A 23,897-nucleotide genomic window follows, 5' to 3' on the forward strand; every position below is an offset into this window, starting at 1 on the left:
TAGCCGGCCTTTGGATCTGCGGCAGCTGACATATAAGCCTTGTCTCTACACCACCAGGTGAGCAGTTTTTGATCAAAATTGCATACTGTATAACGTGGGATGAGACCCCATTTGCGCTTCGTTTTCCTACAGTTTGCACTACATTACATGGGTGGTCATACTCACCAGTTGTCTGAGATGTGGACAAAATTAGGCTCTGTTCACCCTCCTGAGTAATCTCATACACATTGATGTTGTATTTTCGGCCAGGCAGCAAGTCTGGGATGTTAACAGATGTAGTAGTTTTCGGAAGATCTACAATGAAAAATAAATAAAGTTTTCATGAGTAAAGAAATACTTTCTATAGGAAAATATTCTTCTCTTAAAAAGACGTTCTCCTGAATTCCAAACATTGCTAGCCCATCCTAATTATGACCAAGAAATGATTCATAGGGATTAGACTTCACCAAACAATCAGATTCATAAAGGTGCCTCAGCACTTTTGACAGTGCCCAATATCCTTTATTGTTGACGTGATAGACTGTCCTGGTACCGCGGCTTGTCCCAAATGTAGTACCAACCACAGTCAACCAGGCATACAAATCACTGGCCTAAAAAAGTGGGAACCTCCAAATGGCAATTGTGTTTTTTTTTTTTTTTTTTAAAAAAAAGACTTCTAAAAACGGCTGCATATCTGGACTATTGGGCCACTGAATGCATGTCAAGTCAACACAGTTCCAATAATCTACGAGCAAAGTATACATATCCATGTTTTTAACATTTAGTAGAGACTACAATAATAAGCCATTTATTCCATGGACCTCTACATGTGAAAAGGGGTATACATAATGAAGTCAAGTAAGTACAGTAATCTTAAACAATACGAGTTACCGACTGGTCAAGGAGGAGAGAGGACCCTGCCCGTGAAGGTTCACAGTCTACAAGGGATGGGTGGGGATACAGTAGATGAGGGTAGAGCAGGTCATGCAGCGGTATGATGGAACGGGGGTTACTGCAGTTAGTAGGCTTGTGGTAAGAGGTAGATCATCAGGTTTCTTTTCAACGGTGCATGGCCAGTTAGTCTAATGAAAACCTAAATTTATTGTCCCGGGCTACAAATGAATAAGGATGTAAATGCTGACTATATAGTAATAAGGAATGTGTTGGCAATATGAAAGGAAAAAAAAATAAATCCAACCACATTTGGGAACCCACAAGAGACAAGCAGAGGATGAGCAAAGACTAAAGATATACTTTAATATTTTAATATTTTAATATTTTTTTTATAAGAAACGAATGACCCTTTGCAGCTCATGTATAAGAAACACATACTGCTGATGGTATGTACATGAACGGTGCCATCACTACGATCAGAGAACATTCCAAAGAGTTACTTAACCAAATATTCATGAATTTTTATACTTCATCCATCTCTCCCCCGCAAACAAAAAACAAAACACAGGCCTTTTTAAACTATCTTGAAAGTAAGATATGTCAGTGAAGAACTCTTCACACTACTAGTCCAGCAATGACACTCAGACAGAAATAACAGCCACTTACCCAAATATCGCTTCTCTTCTCCCTCCTCGCTAAGCTCATATTCAACACGGAATCCAGAGACTGTATCAGAGGCAGAGACCCAAGAGATCACAAAGCTGCTAGAGGTGATCTCCGTCACAGACTCTGAAGTGGCCACCAGTGGCGGAAGGCGAGTGGTTTCTCCGGTTTGTGTTGGACCTTAAAATAAAGAGGTTTCATTTATATGAAGCATATAATCAGTTATGTTGTAGGCTGCACTTTATAGAAATTCAGAAAAAAAAACAAAAAAAAAAAAAAAAAACACAACCCACAGATAAAACACCAATTCTATTACTCCAGGTACAGTTTCTAGTGACCATTCACATTTTCTCTCTCAGATTTAAGAAGAACCATTTATTACAAAAGAATGGAATGTATATTAGTCGATTTTAACAATATGACTACACTTCTTGTTTGTTGTGTGGAGTTAATATGGTAAAACTATTTAACAAAAACATTCTGTGTCCAAATATTAAGGCTGTGTGCCCACGTTGCTTTTTTAAGCGTTTTTGAAGCGTGTGTCGGATCAGACGCTTCAGAAACGCTTAAAATAAGCTTCCCATTAAGTTTAATGCATTTTTGGCTTTTTGTGCCAATGCACGCGTTTTTAACCGCTCAGAAAGCGCAGCATGCTCATTTTCTGCATTTTTAGCTATTTCCAATGCTCTCAGAAACTGCGCAGAAAAAAAAACGCATCAAAAACGCGCGGTTTCTGGGAAGAAGTCCGATTTTCTGAGCGTTTAAAACGCTAACGTGGGCACATAGCCTCAAAAGTGTGAAAACCCATTTTTTGGTTCTTTGAAGCAGTCTAAAGGGTACTTCACACATAGCGAGATTGTTAGCGAGATTGCTGAAACGTCACAGGTTTTGTGACGCAACAGCGACCTCGCCAGCAATCTCGCTACGTGTGACACATAGCGGCGACCGGCCCCCCGCTGATAATGCTCAAATGTCCTAGGCCATTTTTTGATAATTGGTGTCCCGCTGGCCAGCATGCATTGCTGTGTTTCACACCATAACAACGACGAGCGACCTCAGAACTCATGGACGCAGGTGTCATTTTGCCTTGTCTTTTCAACGCCCCCTCAGCTCCGATTGGTGGTCTCAAATTAGGATCTTTGTAGCTTTTCCCTTTATAGTTCAGCTATCAATTATATGCAATCATAACATTTAATATGTACAGTTATAATAGTCGGGTGTCCCCATGACAGTGATTGTGGATCCACGAATAAATAGCGCACTAGCGACTCGGACAGGGAAGCTGAAGCAAACCGCGTAGTGATAGCGCAGTAGTGGCCACCAATTGGAGCAGAGGGGCGTGGAAAAGGCAACGCTGAAGCACGCCTATCGAGGTCTGCGTCGTCAGAATAGCTGCTGTGTGACAAGGTCCCAACAACCGCCGAGGTCGTTCTATGGATCGCCGTATTGTTGCTGCGTCGTTGAGCAGATCTGCCTGTTTGACAGCTTACTAGCGACGTACCAGCGATCCTTACCTGGTCGAATCGTTGTCGGGATCGCTGGAGCGTCGCTATGTGCAACGGGACCCTAAGCCTTAAAGCTACAAACCAAATGTCTAGATAAGAGCTAACTTAGGTGTCAGGTTTATAAAAGAGCAACTCCTTGGCTGAGAGGTGTAAATTACCTAATTCTTTTTGATGATTACTTGCCTCTTTGTGTAAAGCTAATGAAAAAAAAAAAAATATCAATGAATTTCACGTCCAATTGTCATCGTGACCCTTAGATTTTTTTTTTATTTTTTTTAACGCAACCTTAAGGTATGTATGTATGTATGTATGTATGTATACGCACAGTATATATATATATATATATATATATATATATATATATATATATATATATATATATATATATCAGAAGGCCCCGTTCACAAATTTTTTTTTTTTTTTTTTTAAGAAAAAGGGCCATTTGTGTTATGTGTGGTTTCCAGTTGGCCATCCGTGTGCCACATACCGGAATAAAAAGGAATTTCTTGAATACAGTTTATTTGTGTTTACTTGTTGCTTTCCCTATTATTCTTTTCCTTTCCCTCACTATTAAAATTTTGTTTTCCCTTACATCCCTCTCTCATTACCCCACTCTAGTTTTGTAGTTTAGAGGTTTATTTTGTCTGTTCACTGTAATTTAAAAACACCGTAGAAATACTGGAAAATATATTGTGCAAAGATAATACATAGATCCGTCGTGACCCGGAACGTCTGACGAGGGGGAAAATTACCGCTCTTCAGAGTCGCAGGGTCTCATGCAGCGCTGAGTGACCCAGAAGTGGTTGTTTGCAAAACTTCTAGAGCTTCAGAACATGCCTCCACAGGCCTTGGACAGCCAATTAGCGGGACTACGTCTGACCTGTGTGGGATGGTTTTTCTTTAGTAAAGTGGTGAACCAGGGAAAATGTGGGGGGGGGGAGTATTTCAAAACAGTATGTTTTTATTTGTGTTTCTTTACTACTGGGTTAGTAATGGGGGGGGGGGGGTAAACTCAGACACCTCTCTATTACTAACACCAGGGCTTGATGTAGCAGTGTTTTTTGACAATTCACAGCTGACATCGACCAAGCACCATTACCCCGGTTGCCAACGCACCAGGAAGAGCCAAGGCAAAGGGCCAGAATAACCAGGAACCTTCCCAGCCTGATAATATCAGCTCTATGCTTTAGTTTTGCTGGTTAGCAAACATGAAAAGGGTTCCCAACGTCATTGTTTCTTACTCATTTGGTTAATACACGTACAATAAGCTACACATGCAAAGCACAAATTATATATCTGATGGATATTTATCCATTATCTTTACACATCTTCAACACAAAAAAAAAAAAAAAAAAAAAAAGCCACAGGAATTTCTTGAATGCATTTTATTCTGGTACTTGTCACACAGGTGCGTGTGCTGTATGCATTTACACGGAACCATTGCATTGTATTGGCCCTTGTCTTCCATGCTGCCAGAAAAAACGCACATGTATACGTGTGGTTCAAATGGACACATGGTCTATCAAAAAGTGGACAAGTGGTCAGTGTAAAACATGTGTAGCTCACCATATGATTTAACAGTTACGTGTGGATACGTGTCTCCGGTACATGTAAAAACAGATGCTACACGTACATATGAAGGCGGCCCAAGAGTGATTATAAGCGAATGTAGTCCTTACCTCCCAGTGTGGTAGAGGTGGTAGTGAAGTCAAATCTGGTAACCTCCTTCTGTCCATACTGGAGGACACTGACCAGTTGTCCCTCATAAAGCACGCCTGGTTTCAGGCCAGAAATGGTGTAGGAATTTAGGTGTCCAGGAATGGTTGCTTGTTTCCAGGGACCTTGTCTATGTTTCTAAGAAAGGCAAATAGGCAAAAATTAGAAGCTTAAACAACAAAAAAAATCTGGCATAAAAAAAGCCAGGAAATCTTGCTTCAGTAGAAACTCAGCTGACCAGACTCCATGTTCTAATCTTGGAAAATCTAAAAATGCAGAAACTGCTTGCCCAGTCACTGGTATTTCCAACAGCTATGTGCAGATGGATATTTTCAAGGCATTCAGGAATGCGTTTTTCAATTGGAAGCCACTTCAGGAAATACACCAATTTTTGGGGAGTTTTTGGAGGAATTTCTATTTGGCTATCTGTATGCAACTTTTTAAACTTGAGCACACATGCTGAGATTATAGCAATAACATGAGCAAATACCTCCAATTAGTAATGTAGTATAGTTTTTTTTGATGTGCGATGGCTCTTTCATCATGTGCAGGCATTACAGGATGTTAGGTATCCATGGTTACAACCACTGATGAAGTGACAGTTTGCTAGTTGCTAGTGGTTGTAACCATGGATACATAAGGTCCTGCATTGCCTGCACATAAGGCAAAAGACATAAGGAATTAGAAAAACTATACTACATTTCTAATTGGAGGTATTTGCTCATATTATTACACCTACTACATATTGGGATAGGATTTTGAATATGAAAATACCCCTTTAAGCTTATGTTGTGTTGATTCAATTCCTTTATGGAGAGTTTTCCCAAGTTTGTTTGTGATTGTTTTTTTCTGTGTGTCATCCAGGCCTTTTTTTGCCCCCTTGGTTGAAGGAAGAAGCTGAGAGGGCTTCTTTTTAAGCAACATCGATGGAAAAACTCTCAAAAGACATCTGGGCATATTTGGAGTGTTCCCAATGACCTATATTGTAAGATATAGAGCATTTTCTGAGTGGTAAACGACAGAAGAATAATCTTGTCACTCCTTTTAACAGCTTGACTTATTTAGAAAGCTTGAGACGAGGGAAGAGCACAGTACTGTAGTCTGCATGTGCTGGCACTCTTTGGTCTTTACCTGCACATGTACTTTGCTATGGGCAGAGAGTAGTGCTCCTACACACGGGCGCGATGGGGGACACTGTGTAGGACGGCTATCGCAAGAAGAAAGGAGGCTCCATATCAAGACCAGACCGCACTGTAGCCGAGTAGAATAAAAGCTTTGTGTTATGCGGAGCTCACCGGGGGGCATATATACAGCATTCTAGAATGCTGTCACATAGGGCCAGCACCACTAAGACCTACATTATATGGGGAAAAACAGGTGACCGTTTCCTTTTAATATTTATATTCCTATTAGTTTATTAATAACAGGAAGTCTACAGAAGATACAACTTCCATTGTATTTAAGTAAAATTGTGTTTATTGGTTTAGTGAGACTTACAGGTTTCCAGCGCAGGACGTACTGCTTGATGTGCGATTGCTGTGGAGCAGTCCACTGAATAGGGTGCGAGTTGGGGTGGTTAGCATTTTCTGTGATTATTACTTGTACAGGTCCAGCTCCAGCTGTTAAAGAAATTGGAATTGCACATTATTTAACAGAAGAAAACGGGACATAAATAATCCTACAATCTAAACTCACAAGAGAACCCAATGTATGATGAAACCTTTATTCTCCCAAGCCAACTTTTGGACGGCAATTATTTATTCTTAAAGGGGTTTTCTCACAAACAAAAGTTCACTTTAATCAATAGATCTTGGAATAATAATAATTTCCAAAATTGGATGTGTTCAAATAAAATGTCCCTGTGCTGAGATAATCCTATAAATGTGCCCCTGCTGTGTACTGTGTAATGGCTGTGCCTGACCGTGCAGGGACATTGTTCTGATCACACCCCAGCTACTGGGCAGGGGTGTGTGTGTGGGGAATATACAGACATTACAGCATGGGATTGCAAATACGGTAATTCTTTGAGATAAAATATTGTTTTAAAACAGGCAGGGAAGTGTTTTACTAAGAATCAGCTGTGATCCCATGTTGTCCTGTCTGTATGCTCTTTTGCTTCCTCCCCTGCCCAGGAGATGTGGTATGATCACACCATGTCCCTGCACGGTCAGACACAACCATTACACAGTGCACAGCAGGGGCACATACATAAGATTATCTCAGCACAGGAATATTTTATTTAAACACATCCAATTGTGGAAGCTATTATTGCTTGTTTTAAGTTCTTTTGGTTGGAGAAAAAAAAAAAAAAAAACTGGTTAGTGGGAAAACCCCTTTAGTAGTACTCTTCTCTCCTGACCGGTTATTTGTAGAGAACAAAGCTTTCACTAAACAACGTGCGTCCGTTCTATATTTCTCCCTCACATATATAATAAATTGTAGAAGGGTGTGTTTTACTCATCCTCTCTGGGTCTAGCTCAGAGTCACGACTGCTCCTGGTGTCGGGTGTTGTATGCAGCCCTCATCACATTGGTAGCGCTGCAGCCAATCTCTGAGCTCTCTGTCTCTCCCCGTGTGGACGGCACAAGCCGCAGAGTTCAGTTTGACGCATCGACAGGGCTACAGCGAAGCAGCGAGTTCAGCGGATTTCACTGTTCACACAGGTGGAGACGCTGAGCTCAATGATCAGCTGCTGCGCAATCGGTGACTTCAGAGCTGCAAATGACAGACGCCGGGAGCAGCAAGAACTTTGTGCTGGTCCCTGGGAGACTGCGTGCAGCACATTGTTATTAACAGCAAACTGCGCCGGCGGACACAGGTTTTCTGAAAACCATAATAAAAGGGTTTATGAAAACATATGTTCTTAATACGGAACATCTTGCTCCTTTCTTGTAAACCAAACATGCCCGATTCCTCCATCATGATCTATCGGGGGACAGTAGGGAGGCCACTATACACGACATTAGTCTAATGTGTGTGGATGCCTTTAATAGATAAGGGAATAAGAAAAGGGAAAAAAAAAAAAAAAAAAAATCAAAAATGATAATTTTAGTTTTGTATTAGTTTTATGGAATCCAGTTAATATTGAATGCATCTTTTGCTTTTAGTATTTCAACTTAAAAGATACAATCTGAACGTACTAAAAGATCAATATAATTTTCTCTTTTTTCATCTGACCAACTGTATGACAAGTAGGCAGTGTCCTTGGGATAAGCATAGCTGTAGAAACATTGGACAGAACAAGGGGCGAACTATCGAGTCACATACAAGGTCTAAATGTCAGAGTCTTGCACAACATTCTGTGTTAAAGGTATATCTATACAGCACGTCCCAAGTTATTACTTCCTTTATATGCTTTTTTTTCATTTTTACAAACACATTGCTATAGTGTTATTTGCTTAATGGCTCTACCAATGTCTTAAAAACATAACATCTATGGTAGATATTTTATAAAAAAAGATTAGTATAAGATTGGAAGAGAAATTTAAAATCATTCCATTTTATAAAGGGGGAAGACATCATCCTTTGCCATCTTCGCTGACTTCATTCTACTCTTGTCCATTCTGGATATCAAAATCCTAATAGCTGACTTATTGTTCTGCTTGAATAAAACCAAGGGTAGCAGCTCTTGTTCGGAATTTTGTTTATTCCTGGAATTACTGACTATTGCAAAGTTGGTCACGGTGGGACATTGACCTGAACTTTGTTCATTAGTTGCAGCATCCCACACACTGAGATCAGTTTGCTACAAAGTCAGTAAAATACAAGATGGAAGGATTGGTGTGCTGTAACATACAAATATTATCATGAGGGGGCTAAGACTGCATGGCTTAGTGCAAATTACAAATAAAGTGTTCTCACTAACCTGGGAAAGAACGAGGTTGGCAATGCCATTCACCTATTCCATTGCCATAGCAATAACATTGGTAGCTGACTCCATTTACATTTTTCTCCCAAGAATCCCCAATCTGATAGAAGTTTCGCGTTTCAGTCTCTTGGCATTGATCTGTAATGTGATAAAAAGCCAAGCAAGTCAATATTTTCAGCACATCTGTATAGTTTCTTCATAGACAGAATTAGTGGGATTGTCGCTTGAAGACAACCCCTGTCCACATGCCCCCATTAGGCTGTCAGAGGGAGGTTCCTCACAATCTTTCTACACAGTGTCGAGGGCCGGCCATAAACATTAGATAGTTATCAGCCAAAAATGACCTCTACTGACCACTCAGTACACGTGTGATCATGCATATGTTTTTAGGCTATGTTCTTTAATCATCCATTAGAGTGGATCCAGCACCAATCCGATAAAAAAAAAAAAAAAAAAAAAAAAAAAAAAAGATACAGCACTTAAAATCCAATTGCCCACTCCACAATCCTCCTGACTGCACAGAGTTGGGAGGCGCCCCAAACACGTTAGATCTTTGGCCAGTCCTGCTGAATTCAGCGTGGTCAGTCTATATACATCTAATCTGTATGGAGAACTTAAGAGTCTACTTCATGCTCTTAAGAGTATAGTAAAAAAAAAAAAAAAACAAATGACAATTTTCTGGTCAATTGAGAACGTGAAGATTTTACTCAGAAATATAAAAAGAACTTCATACAGTGAGCTTTAGCATTTTATGTGAACTGTGCCCTGAGAGACATCAACTCATTGAATGCTGGCCAAAGAAAACAGATGAAAATCCACAGGGTTTAGCAAGCACCGATTGAATAAACAGATGAGATCTTATCGCAGCGTTTGCCCTCATCCACCCCCAGTAGCACAGAGACATCATTTAAGGGATTTAGCTCAGGACTATTAAGTAGTGCAATTACAGTATATCTAGAAAGAAGAAGATCACACAGGAAGAAGTGGAAATAGGGGATTTAGGACATTAGTCGGAACATGCTGTGGTCCTATAACGATCAAATGGTCACTTTGGTCCATCCAAGAAGACCAATTCTATTACAGACCCGATAGTTAGGTCTATTGATAATTTTGCATTAGGGCCCACAAGCTTCAAGTTACATCACTGCTTGGGTACATAGAAAGCCAAAAGGCATATATAAGGCAATAGTGTACAGGTCAGAAGACCCACGGCCAATCTGGACCATAATTGTCTGCATGAGTGAAACTGGCCTTAGGGTAAATTTCATAGAACACCACATGGAGATTTCCATTTAGCCTATGAAGCACCAAAAGTTACATACCCACAGCATCGCACTTCCATCGGCCACGTCCCTGACCAAAGCACGTGCAGTTCATCAAGTGTCCCTCTTCATGATATTTGTTGAAAGACTGATTAACATCATAAGTGACACCATCCACTATACACTGGTCTGTAACACAAGGCAAAGAGAAAATGACAATCATAAGAATAAAAATAAATCACAGCAAGTCACAGGATACCATTTACGCCCTTGTACATTTCAAATGCTTTGCTCAACAAAAGGCTCTAGTGCAGTGTTCCCCAACTTCGGTCCTCAAGAGCCACCAACAGGTCGTGTTTTCAGGATTTCCTTAGTATTGCCCAGGTGATGGAATTCTTGCCTGTCCTGGTAATGCAATTATCACCTAGGCAATACTAAGGAAATCCTGAAAACATGACCTGTTGGTGGTTCTTGAGGACTGGAGTTGGGGAACACTGCTCTAGTGAATAAACCGCGTTTGTCATATTAACACAGCAATTTGGTACTATATATATATATATATATATATATATATATATATATATATATATATATACACACACACACACACACACACACACACACACATACACACACACAGAACATTACGCCAAGCTATCCAGCTTGAATTTCTCAGTAATAAAATAAAGAAAATAAATAATTCTGCCAGATATTTTTTATTATGAACACTTCTAAGAAGGCTTTTATAACTCTGAGTTCAGAGTCTAGACTCCTAAGTAATGTGCATCTTGGCATACTGAAAAGTGAATATAAGGAATATGGCATCAATTCACTACAAATAGAAGAAAAACTACGGCGGGAAGAAGGAAACGGAGCAGACATGCTCTGTTCAACTAACAAGAATGAGGTTTTTCGTCATATAATGCATGCAGCTTGCATTTTTTTACGGCATGACTTTAAAGGGGCTGTTCACTACTAGGAATCCTCTTCTCATTCACAAGGTTTGGTCCCGTTAAAAGGAAGCGAGGGCAGCCGCAGCCCTGACCTCCTGCTGATGGTCAATTACTCTGAAGGCTTGGACAGCGAAGCAGGTGCTGATTGGGTGCAGAGCTCAATGTGACTTCACGGCCTCACGCAAGCACCGGGACTGAGTGCCGATACCACAGTTTAGGATGGGTGTTTTTATTGTAACAGGGCCAAACATAAGGAATGAGAAGGGGTTGTCCAATTAGTGGACGACCCCATTAAAACATATATAAATGAATACACCTTAATAAAAACTGAAATTCTTGTACAAAATAAGGCAAAAAAAAAAAAAAAAAGTATAGAGTAAGCCTTAATCACTGAATCCAAAATTGATCCCGTACCTTTGAGCTGTGAATATGCAATGCAGTTCCACTCTCCGCGGCCATTGCCAACACATGTACACCGCATCATGTGACCCAAGTTATGCATTTTATCCCACTGATCTCCGATACGGTACATAACGCCTTCATTGGTGGTACAGATTTCTTCATGAGCTATAATGAAAGAGAAAAATAAAGTCACCACAAGTTATGAATGCTAAGGTCCGTCATGTGGTTAGTTTGCTATACATAGGAACATAGGAAAATAAGTACAGTACACCACATTTATTCTTGGCAGGCCCACACAGGACATGCAATACCACCATTCGCTGTACGACACATATCTAAAAAAAAACAAAACAAAAAAAAAAAAACAACCCACACACAAACACCAGGGACAATTTATATAATAAAAGGATACCCAAAGACATTTTTAAGAAAAGATCCTCACCGGCCATAGGACAGAAGCCAAATTTCTGGTCTACGTCGTAGTCAAGAGTCGTCCCGCACCACTTCATATTGTCGCGGCGGCCCTCTGAGGTACAGTCTGTGTAATTGCGGTTGTTGTACAGGAAGGGGAAGTGACAGATGGCCCCATTTGAATTACCGCCTCTTGTCTGAACCAGGACTAAAGAAGGGAAAAAAAAAAAAAATAAAATTACTGCTCTACTAGGCAATCATATCATAAAAACTGAGTTTCCTTAAAAATTGAAGTGCACTCTGGTTCCTGAAAATTAAAGCCTGTCAGGGCGCCACTTTGGAATGGTCAACTGCCAGCGTTAATTACCAACAGAAAATAATGAGGCAATATTTCATACACAAGAAAACGTCTTGTCTGGTTCTATAATTCACCAACTAATGCTCCCATCGCTATTGGCTCACCACGTTGTTCTGTGCAGAAGGAATATTTCTTGTCTTCGTCATAGTTCGATGTAGTTGCACACCAGAGTTTTCCATCTTGCCGGCCTTCGGTCGTACACGAATAGTAGGTTCTGCCATCATGTATGAATGGGATTGCACAAGGCTCATTGTTAGAATTGCCACCATATGTCCCAACTGCAACTGTTTGAAAAGACAAAAATCAGGATGTTAAATAGTTCTTCAGCATCCCAGTATCTATATACATATATTTTGTTTTCATTTTTTAAATTTATATTTTTTTATTTGTAGCACCTTCACTCACCACTTTCCTCACAGCTGACGCCGTTGCCCAGGCAAGTGCAGATCTGTTGCTGGCTACCCTGTGTTTTGACCCACTTCATGCCCACCGAATACTGGACTCCACTATCGGTCGCGCAGTGCTCAAGATCAATATTTGCCAGAGGAGTCAGTGCCTTTATACCAGTATCAACCACTGCAGAAAAACAAAACAGTAAGCATAAGATTTTTTCTCTTTTCATATTTTCAAAATCCGAAAACACCACTAAATGTGTATGAACAGCGTGGTATGTGTTCTGTAAAGGCCCCATACACACTGGAGAAAAGTCTGCCGAATACACATTGAGTTGGACCGGTGGGCCCAGGGTTGTGTATGGGGGTCCGACGGCTTTCCTCAGAGAAGGTCATCGCATGTTCAATCTCTGCAAAAGAAACTCCTGTACTGCCTGGTTTCTTGTATGAAAAGTCAAACACCAATCAAGTCTGTACAATTTAGGCAAACCATAAAATATTGCTAGTGTGCGATAGTATCTGAATGGTCCACAATAGTTAGATCAATTAGACATTTAAAAAAAATAAATGAATTCAACTCACCAATACCAGATGTTTGTAAGGAAGAATGTCTCTCGCACTTCCATTCCCCACGGCCATTGCCTGTACAGATACACTGCAACAAGTTGCCTCTGGGATCGGTCTTAGTCCAAGTATCTCCAATCCTGTAGGAGGTTCTGGTTTCTTGATCATTACACCTATCTATATACAAAAGTAGGACATGAATACTAAAATGATAACACTATACAATATATACACACACACTAATATATTTCTTTATCACACACACATTATATAGGGTGTGTATGTATCATGACAAAGTCACTGGCAAAGTACTGGAGGGGAGATATGCATCACCGATGTTAGCCTCAGTGATATGAACCTAGAAAATGCTCCAGAACACCAAATGCTGAGAGGGGTTAATCAGCCATGTTTAGGGCTAGGTTGACTGGACAGCTGTAGAGTGGGTGGGAGGTTGTTCAACATATCTCCACCCCAGGGTGGAGTCCAGAGGATAAATACATAGCCTTCTGGGTTATTAGTGTTTGGGTGTCTGTAGATGTGATCTCAGAGCGGTGTAAGAAAATAAAGGAAAGTTGGAACTTTTTTTTTTCCTATGTCTGTTTCCTAAGCAAGAGGGATTTTCTGTTAGGCCAGAAAGGTTGTTATGTAGCTAACCATGTCCTGGTTTATGCTATACCTAAATAAACCAGTGGAAAATTTAAAGAGACAGCGTTCCAGTGTCTACCTCCATGAGCAGCCGAGTAAGGCGCTCTACCACAGTATGTATACACAAAAAATTGATTACACACACACACACACACACACACACACACACACACACACACACACACAGTATAGTACACGTGTATATAAAATATATAAAATACGGTATACACCCGCGTACAGTCAATATTAGTACTATAATGTTTTTCTGCCACATCACTTAATAATAATCGTTATTTTTATATAGCGCTAACATATTCCGCAGCGCTTTTACAGTTTGCACACATCATCACTGTCCCCGATGGGGCTCACAATCTAAATTCCCTATCAGTATGTCTTTGGAGTGGCACTTTGGTATGCCACTTTGTAGTCTACTTCGATATTTCATTCCCACTCAAGGCAATGTATTTTCTGAACTTTCCTAACCAATAATTTGTCTTTTGACAGTAATCTTCAACAGGAATGTGATAATTTGTGGTAGTAAAGTATGAGAATTGCTGGCAGTTTGTTTGGGAACCTACTGGAGGGCATGTATTTCACTAGACAATCCCAATTATCATAATGAAGACACAGTCTGAAGATGCTAAGGTCATCTACATTCCCAGGAAATAGCGATCACTGTAAATGGTTTCCAAATGGTACCGGAAAACTCTTAGATAAGAAGAATTCCACAGCCGGCTAGAAAAGTGCAGCGTCATACACAAGAACACGAAAAGCTACATAATCGGATGGGTGATTGTGTCTGATATTTAGCAAATACTTGTGAAACTGTGTACTGCAAAGGGGGAAGGATTTTAAACTTTACTTTCCAAATTAATGGAATATACTCCAGCATTTAGCATGGTCTCCCTGTTTTTGTGCAAGGAAATTGGCCTGTGCGCTTTTCTAAGAGAAGAAATTAGATTGTGAGCACCAGGGGAGGCAGGGACGACTAATGTAAACGGTGATAATCTGTGTAGTGTAAAGGCCCCTTTACATTTAGTGATGCACCAGCGATCCCGACCAGCGATATGACGCGGTCAGGATCGCTGGTGCATCGCTAAATGGTCGCTAGTGAGCTGCCACACAGGCAGATCTCACCAGCGACGCAGCAGCGATACAGCGGTCGTTACTTACCTTTCAGACGAGGCGATCCTGACGTCCTCCCGTCTGTGTCAACGCGTCGCTCGTCGGCGCCAGCAGGAAGCGCCCGGCGAGAAATGGAGCTGCGCGATCAGCGATGGACAGCAGGGGAGCCGGTCGGAGGCAAGTATCACACATAGCGATATCGCTAGCAATATTGCTGCTGCGTCACCAAATCGGTGACGTTACAGCGATATCGCTATGTGTAAAACCCCCTTTACAGTGGATTTACACCACCTGGTTTGCTGTATTAAATAAACGCCTATCTGATTAGACAGGCCGACCGCACGTCCCATGTGCACAGACAGATCACATCATAGATGGTTCTGTGGGTAAAGCGGTCATTGTTTTCAGCGTTGTTCTCTACTCTACATTGGACAATGCTCTAAACATTAAAACAAGCTGGCCAAAAGATCATTTCATCTGATGAATAAGCAGCTTTGCATGTTAAGGCCCCGTCACACACAGCCACACACATTTTGTGACGCCACAGCGATCTTGCCAGCGAGATCGCTGTGTGTGACGGGGATCAGGACCGCCCCCCCCTGCCGGGTATTGCTGATAGAAACCAGCGTCGAGCACTAATGTAAACATCGGGTATCCAGGAGCCGCGGCTCTTTGATAACCACTGTTTACCTTGGAAATCGGCGTACACGATTTCGGCGTCCACGGCTCCTGGATACCCGATGTTTACATTAGAAACCAGCTTGCTCGCTGGTCCTGATCGCTGGAGGGGCTGTCTATGTGACAGCTCACCAGCGATCAGCCTAACGATGTCCCAGCGATCCCATCCATGTCGGATCGTTGGTGGGATCGCTGGGACATAGTTGTGTGTAACGGGGCCTTTAGTCAGGTGTTCAAAAGCCGAAAACCTGTTTACAATGCCGGTTTATTGGGATAGGGGTAGGAAAAAAAAAAAAAAAAGTTCAAAAATTGTGCAGTGCACCCTTAGGAATTGGTAGGCGCCATATACACCACTGTAAAAAAAAATGGTTTTTTTTTTTCAAAAAAAGGTAGTTTTTCTTGCAGAAATTGGCAGGAAGGCGCAGATATTAAAAAGCAGAACATTTCTTAATGCAAAGATAGATTACCATCTGTTAACTATAGAGTTGAGTGAATTTTTCAAAATTCGGTTCCGATTACAATCGGTGGTTAATTTTGTATTCGCCGGACGTCATTGGAATCAATGGGAGTAGAAATGAGCGAGAATGTTGGGAAACGATGGTCAAACAAATTCGGCACGAATAGGTTACAAATCTGGCAAATTCAGATTCGCCGACCGACTACTAAAATACTACCGTAAAGCCTCCCTCAAAACAATACTTACTTCTAGAACTGCAAGTAATGCGACCGCTTCCTTCTCCCAAACATGTGCAATCCACCATCATCCATCCCTGGTAAGGCTTCTCCCAGGTCTGTCCCACCACATAAGATGTGCCCGCTGTATTATCGTAACATCTCTCAGCTAAACAAAACAAAAGTGACATTTTAGACATTTACTTATCAAAAGAACAGTTCTTAAGAACGGGTGAAAATAGGGAATTCAAAAAAGTTTGACCCAGCGGTGTTGTAATGACTGTAAAATACATTAGCAAACGCCAATTCTGATTAAAAGGAATGGTTTAATCTCTTAATTACTTCATTTACTTAAAAAATATTAGATATATAATTATTTATCTTGCAAATTTTTAACAGTGTGACCCATGCATATCTTCCATATTCTTACCTACGGGTTTACATGTCCATTCTCCTTTGTTATTACCAAGGCATACACACTCCAACATGTAGCCGCCAGTTTCGTGAGGTCTGCGCCAGTTGTCTCCAATCTTGTAGGACTGTCCACCCTCGTGACAGCGGTCTACAAGGAAACTTCAGTTAGACATGCACTGACAATTCCTTGCACCGGGGAAGACAATATTAGCAGTTATCGTAGGATGGACTTTCGAAAACGGTGACATAAGAAAACGAATAGGAAGACAAAACCGGTCAGACGTAATTTACTACCGTAACCATTGTAGTTAGAATAAGTTAAACAAAGTTGGGACAAAATTGCATTATTTGGTGCCAAAAAATATATCATCCAGTTTTAGTGACAGCCTCATATAGTTTTTAACAGGAAGTCAAAAATGACATTTATATGGCTGCTAAGTCATAAAGCGCTTCAATAATTGCCTGCACTTCTTTAAACCGTTTACAGGCAGTAGCCACCGGCACGTTCGCCCCACTGAATGAACCTAATCCAGGTGTGGACCCCGCAGGAGTTCAGGCTGCAAATTCCAGGGAAAAATCCACCATGTAAATGTATCCTCTATTAGTTATCGAACAAAGGCTTGTATAAGAAGGACCACTAAGCTTTAGAGTAAATGTTTATCCGCTAGATAAGTGGCATCACAGAGCTGCAGGAAGCACTGAACTCTGCACACAAGTCACTGCATGTCCGGACTTAAAATTCTCACCCTACATAAGGCCATTTTCACACTTTGCGTTTTTTTGCAGATTTTTTTTCATGCAAGTTTTCAGCTGCGTTTTACAGTGCCTTAAAACTCTATTACGAGTTTTCAGAAAACTCATGCACACAGCTTGGTTTATTTTGCTGACAGATTTGGAAAACTGCAGCAGGTCACTTTTTTTCCACGATATTTGCAGCGTTTTCCACCCACAGGAAACAATGGGAACGTGCAATAAAAAGCAGGTATCAGTTTCTGTCACATTTTTGGTACAAAAACCTTAGAAAGTTAAAATTGGCTTTTTTTTTTTTGGGGGGGGGGGGGGGGGGAGAGAGACCACTAAACTTTATCAACATGCACAAGAGATTTGAAAAATAAAAAAAACCCTCACTAAACACTGAACGACGCGCCTTAAGTTTAGTTTTACATTCTTGCACTTTCTGGCTGTGGATTAAACAGACATTGGAGCGCCATCCCCCTATAGTGAACATCTGGTGTCAGCACTTGACTTATTACATTAACACCTTCATGCTTATGGCTATACAAAGCAAAATAATTGGCAAGTGTCACAGGAATACCTTTACATGTATTTGCACGCAGCCAGACGGACAAATGGTTAATTATCAGCAACCCATACAATGGAAAAAAAAAAAAAAAAAAAACACACACACACACACACACACACACACACACACACACACACACACACACACACAGGTAGAATAGAAAAGGCCATTACTTGCAATGGTGCAGCTGATCCTCCCTCGCCCAGCTCCAATGCAGGTACAGTCCCAGATCATGTTGTCTTTTGGTCGCTCATAGGTTTGGCCAACGCGATACGTTCCACCGGTGTACTTGTCAAAGCAAGTTTCTTCAGCTGTTTAGGAAAAAGACCATGTCATGTAGTGTCGCAAGTTACTATGCAGTCTACCCAACCATTTCAAGGCAGAACGAAGGGGATGCAATTTTCAAACATCGATCAACACCATTTTGTATCAAAGAGCAGTGATAAAAAAAAAAAAAAAAATGGGCCTGTCTACATAAATAGAGACCGTCATGGCTGCCACACATGCAAACCCAAAAGGTGGATTTTGTTGCATACCTACCTTCTGGTTTGCTCTCACAATTGAAGCCTTTACCACCTCCATAGCAGGTACACACCAACATGTTGCCCAGGTAAGTCCGTTCCCACTGCTGCCCAATATTATAATACTGTCCATTGTCATGACATCCCCCTGTGAAATAAAGTTACCTTCATTTATTTTGTGATTTATAACCATGATCAGAACAATACACACACACAGGTTTGACAGTCATACGCAACTCTCCTGGTATATATTATGTCTGGTGCAGAAATTTTTTGGACGTTTCATACAGTCCTACTGAATATAATTGCCATATGTGGAGTGAATTTAGGCACTGGGCTTGAAATACTCAAGACAGAATTGTAAACCCTACAATGGCACTCACCCATTCAAGTCTTTGGGTTCATGGAAAACATTGTATCGCACTTGGACCAATGTTATACAATGAGGCAGCGCATGTTTGATTTTTTCCTCAGACCAAGTGGTCGGAGGGAAAGAAGAAAAAGAAAAGGAGAAAAACAAACTGCTTAGCGTGCACAATTAGCCTCAGATGGCACTCGCCCATTCGGGTCCGTGGAAAACATTGGGCCGCACTTGGATGAAAGCCAAGGTCGGTTCTATCTTCACGGTCAGACTGAAATCTCCATACCCAACAAAAGCGGATCAGAGAGGGATTTACCATAATCGGATGGTCTCCCAGATGGAAAACATTCAGTTGTTTACACCTTCCCTAACAAAGTACATTTTAATCTGGAAATCACATTAGTTGCAAATTCCAGAATCAATGCAGATAAAGGATTACCAACTACAAATGATTTCCACATAGCAGCCACCATAATGAACTCTGAAGACGTGCAATTTTACTGCAAACTGGTGCAAGTTCCAGGTTGGCGGTTGACATCCATGTGGTTTTTTCATGTAAAGCTCTGCCGCCATTTTTTTTACTCATTTTCTCGACTATTGTGGCAATTTGGCATTTTTCCACCGCCATTATTATTATAGCGCCATTTATTCCATGGCACTTTACATGTAAGGAGGGGTATACATAAAACAAGTACAATAATGTTAAACAATACAAGTCATAACTGGTACAGGAGGAGAGAGGACCCTGCCCGCGAAGGCTCACAATCTACAAGGGATGGGTGAGGATACAGTAGGCGAGGGTAGAGCTGGTCGTGCAGCGGTTTGGTCGATCGGTGGTTACTGCAAGTTATAGGCTTGTCGGAAGAGGTGGGTCTTCAGGCTCTTTTTGAAGGTTTCGATGGTAGGTGAGAGTCTGATATGTTGTGGTAGAGAGTTCCAGAGTAGGGGTGATGCGCGAGAGAAATCTTGTATGCGATTGTGGGAAGAGGAGATAAGAGGGGAGTAGAGAAGGAGATCTTGTGAGGATCGGAGGTTGCGTGCAGGAAAGTACCAGGAGACGAGGTCACAGATGTATGGAGGAGACCGGTTGTGGATGGCTTTGTATGTCATGGTTAGGGTCAGTCATTATGGAGTTACAGCGTATACGATGGTGTTACTAACAAGCATGATCATGAGAATTGGGCAAGTCATTTATCTACAGATCTGAAAATTCGAGGTATGGTGTAATATGAAACAGGTATGCACGGTCGTCCACGCAATCAAGCACATGAATCTACAGACCCTATTCCTTGGGCCCCGGCTCTCTGTAAGGTCATGTCTGGTATGTTGACGGAGCTCAAATGAATCTTTTCAGACATCGGCATTTGATCCCAGCGGAATACATAACCTCGTATAGTCAGATCACCGTCATCTGCATTTTATTAGCACGCTGACATTACACATCGCAAGACGACTTCAGTTTCACTAGATTTATGAACTCCTATTAAACCAGAAATCCAGTCATATCGAAAATAAATGTGTGCGAAAACCTGACATTACGATGCAGGTGAAATATTCTGGAATTTGGTCTTGGCTCTTCCGACTTAATCACTTTTTTCACATTACTTTTACAAGATACCCTACCTGTGAACAACTCTAGTTTTGTATGTGCAATGGTGTCTCCGGAACCGGTCCAAAAAAAAAAAAAAAGCCAAAGAAATGATCAAAAGAATTAACATATGCACTGCAATTTCAAAATGGCTTGCTGAGCACATGTTCAGTTTTTAGGAGCTTCTTTCAACCGCTTCAGGCTTCCAAGTGGGCTTAGAAATGATCAGACCATTCTCAGGTGTCACTATTTCTAGAAGCAATTATCCAAAAAAAAAAAAAAAAAAAAAAAAGTTGTTTCAGGAAAAGCCATTGTCGGTAGTTTTCCAAAGCATTTTCTGCTGGAAAAACGCTCACAAGTGTACTGCCATGCAAAACCATAGTAATAGGAACAAGGGGGTGTTGTAAACTAATAATTGCCAGTTACTTGCCGGTTCATATACAATATTACTAAAGCATCACAAAGACCCAAAGCAAAAAAAACACACAGTGCGATATATACACAGCGTCCTTGCAAGCAATTTTTATAAGCACAACTAACTAAATAACGCCCTTCTCAACGAAACTATAAGCCCATGGTACCAAGTCTACAATACAGATCTGCATTGAAATATAGGAATTGTAAGATCAATGCCTCCAACATACATCTGAGAACAAAGGAACGGGCATGCTAATATGACCAGTCTCCCTTCCATCCTGACATGTACCAACAAAGGACTACTGGAAACCCATTTCACATGGGAGAGTGACCAGATCTGGGCTATACAAGTCATGTGTATAGCCAGGTTTACTCATCTGTGTCCATAAGATCTTAGCAGCCATCCTTCCTTCCAGAACATCACTGCTGGTCAGAGCGGCCAGGATCCCCCGAATAATTGGTATAAACAAAAATGTCCAGATTCCTATAGGAAGTCTTTGATCCTCCTTTCCATTTATCTTTAGCCATAGTATTTGTTTCATACCAGAAGAAATGCAAAGTACAAAGAAAGAAGAACAAAAGGGTACAAGCCATCATTCATTTTTTTTTTTTTTCAAATTACATATTCCATAGAACGATCAGCTATCCTTCTATAGAAATCTCACCATCAATTCTACGGCGCAAAAGTACCATAACTTTGATCCAATTATTAATATTGGCTCATACATTTACCTAAAGGTATAAAGCCCATTTTTAGACACAAGCTAGTGACCTGCCTGCAGAGGCGCTTGTCCCCTCAATGAAAATTTTTATTTTTTTGAGATCAGTGAAAATCTAGTATAGAAGCCACATGTAAATCATGTTGAAAGCACATTAGAGGAACGCCAAAGCACTTGGAAGAAGCAGCCCATGAGCCCCGATTCCCACACCGCACTTTCTGCCCGATTTCAACATTACATTACTCTGACTGGCACATCGGATCTTTAAAAAACAATAAAGAAAAAAATGTTTATTGGGGAACAAGTAACTGTACATTCATACCACTGGTTCCATATAAAAAAATTGTCCTGACCGCGTCACTTTAAATTTAAAGTCTGCTATTTTTGTAACAAATTAAAACAATTTCCTGCCTATAAACTAATCTTCAATTGTGAAAGAATAATCCAAATAAGCAAAGTTTTTTTTTTTTTAAAAAAAAGAACTAAACAAAGACAATGGTCCAGATTTATCAAGACCAGAGTTATTCACACCGGTCTTGTTGAGGGTCGTTGTGCAGTCAGAGGTGCCCGATTCCTTAAGAGGCCTACTAATGAAATAGGCAGGTCATAAAACTGCTCATCGCCAGACCCACTCCACTCTAGGACTGGTGCAGTGGCTCAGAGGTTAGGAGTGCAGCCTTACAGCACTGGGGTCCTGGGTTCAATCCCACCAATGATAACTTCTGCAAGGAGTCTGTATGTTCCCCTCCCCAACTCCAAAGACATAATGATGGGTCATTTAGATTGTGAGCCCCAATGGGGACAGTGCCGATAATGTCGGTAAAGCACTGTGGAATTAAGGAGCTATATAAGCAAGAATAATTACGGTAGTCAATCTTGAATGAAGCAGATGGCATCACTTTGTACTGCCCGACCTCAATTTCGGCAGTGCCTGAGTTCTTAAGGTGGGCACAGACAGTTGATTGAGTGCATTTTTTGAGCCCACCTCAAAAAGACAGACACTGCCAAAAATTAGGTCACTCAGTCTGCTTCATTGAAGACAATGGCCCAGTAGGTGGATGTGCCAGAATTTGGTTTTTCATGGCTTTATATAGAAGCTCCAATGGAGCAATTGACATGGCCTAAATATGAAGAGAACCTTGCCTTACCAGTACCCATTAATAGAAGTGCCTGTTATATCTCCATGCTTTAGGCTACAGTCCTACTACCATTGTACACTTCCAAGAGGTCAATTTATATTTTTAGACTTACAGCGCATGGGTCCATAGCGTGTCATTGAGCCATACGCACATTAGTTTAAAAATGGATCCATGTGATCCAGAGCACGTCCTATTCTCATTCGCTTTGCAAATCAAAGACTCAGCTATTAACGTTCATGGGGATCTGTACAACACAGTTGAAAACGAGACATGGGCCCCGATTCATTAACACTGGCATTCTTAATGGTGGGAGTGCAGGAACAAGCTGCGCCAAATTCATTAAGAGCGCACACCTTCATGCACCTTGCCAAATAAGTTACTCCAGTCATTGACTAGAGTAACATTTTTGGGGTCAGAAACGCTGTCACTTTTGAGGAATTTGGTGTCCAGGAGATGGCACGCTTTGTCCCGCTTACACCCACATTTGCTGGAGCTGCTGAAAACTGGTAACAACGTCAAAAGCAGCAAGTTTTAAAGACTTTTTAAACGTAAAACACTGATGATTTAGGGCCATACTTAATAAAAAAAAAAGCGATAACTTGTAAATCGTTGGAGATCCAAGTAAGAACCCAGAGGATCACAAGAGCACCGTCACTCTTGTCGAAGTCTTAATGAAGCGGCAGAGCGCATGGTCAGCTGAGGCGTGCAATCATTCTCTACAGAAATAAGGCTGCGCGCTTATTTGGCCAATGGTTACTCCATGGCCAAATAAGAACAATGAACTGTTGAATTGTAAAGCGCTGTGGAACATGTTGGCACTATATAAAATACTACTACTACGCTCCTACTGGCAGACAGCTCAATCCTTCCCTGAGTTACATTGACCACATTATATGGCTCGCTAGTCCCTCTGAATTCAGAGCCCTTTGGATGACAATAATTCTGGCCGCTTTTAGATTTGCAGGAATTTTTTATTTTAAGGCTACAAAAATTGGAAGGGATTGAGATAAAAATTCCCATCTAGTTTAGAACCTGATACTAAACCGTCATTTTTTACTCCTGAACGATAGATTAGGAATTGTACTGTAGTTGCTTATTACTTTGGACATACAGTATAAAGAGGTGACAGACGCAGGACTAGGAAAACAAAGGGAAGGAAGCCCTAGAATCCCAGAACTTGCTCTGTAATTACAACTTAAACTGCTTTATAAAAAGGCACAAAAGGAGCGAGACCGAGGCAGCACTTTATACTTCGCTTCAGGCCATACAAAGCAAACGGCAGGACAGAGGACAAAGCAGGCTATGATGTTAGCCACCGCTGGCATCGTCTCGCACATTGTTCAGCATT

The 23,897-nt window shown here is 41.1% G+C and overlaps 1 protein-coding gene across 5 annotated transcripts in view; it reads right to left on the reverse strand.

The window, feature by feature from the left end:
- The window catches only part of FN1 (fibronectin 1), a 75,348-nt gene that overhangs the window by 43,903 nt on the left and 7,548 nt on the right, over positions 1-23,897 (reverse strand). For all 5 annotated transcript variants that reach the window (XM_073553229.1, XM_073553228.1, XM_073553227.1 and 2 more), the window contains exons 2-16: positions 18,345-18,473; positions 17,978-18,115; positions 16,518-16,649; positions 16,119-16,256; positions 12,986-13,144; positions 12,417-12,587; positions 12,116-12,295; positions 11,685-11,861; positions 11,255-11,407; positions 9,948-10,076; positions 8,623-8,763; positions 6,255-6,376; positions 4,721-4,895; positions 1,540-1,716; positions 166-294 (exon numbers count right to left, since the gene is read on the reverse strand). In XM_073553229.1, the coding sequence (XP_073409330.1) occupies positions 166-294; positions 1,540-1,716; positions 4,721-4,895; positions 6,255-6,376; positions 8,623-8,763; positions 9,948-10,076; positions 11,255-11,407; positions 11,685-11,861; positions 12,116-12,295; positions 12,417-12,587; positions 12,986-13,144; positions 16,119-16,256; positions 16,518-16,649; positions 17,978-18,115; positions 18,345-18,473 (2,250 nt within the window). The remainder of the gene's footprint in view (positions 1-165; positions 295-1,539; positions 1,717-4,720; positions 4,896-6,254; positions 6,377-8,622; positions 8,764-9,947; positions 10,077-11,254; positions 11,408-11,684; positions 11,862-12,115; positions 12,296-12,416; positions 12,588-12,985; positions 13,145-16,118; positions 16,257-16,517; positions 16,650-17,977; positions 18,116-18,344; positions 18,474-23,897) is intronic.

The sequence above is a fragment of the Dendrobates tinctorius genome, unplaced genomic scaffold, assembly GCF_039654945.1.
Source record: "Dendrobates tinctorius isolate UK_male_01 unplaced genomic scaffold, ASM3965494v1 ptg000199l, whole genome shotgun sequence".
NCBI lineage: Eukaryota > Metazoa > Chordata > Amphibia > Anura > Dendrobatidae > Dendrobates > Dendrobates tinctorius.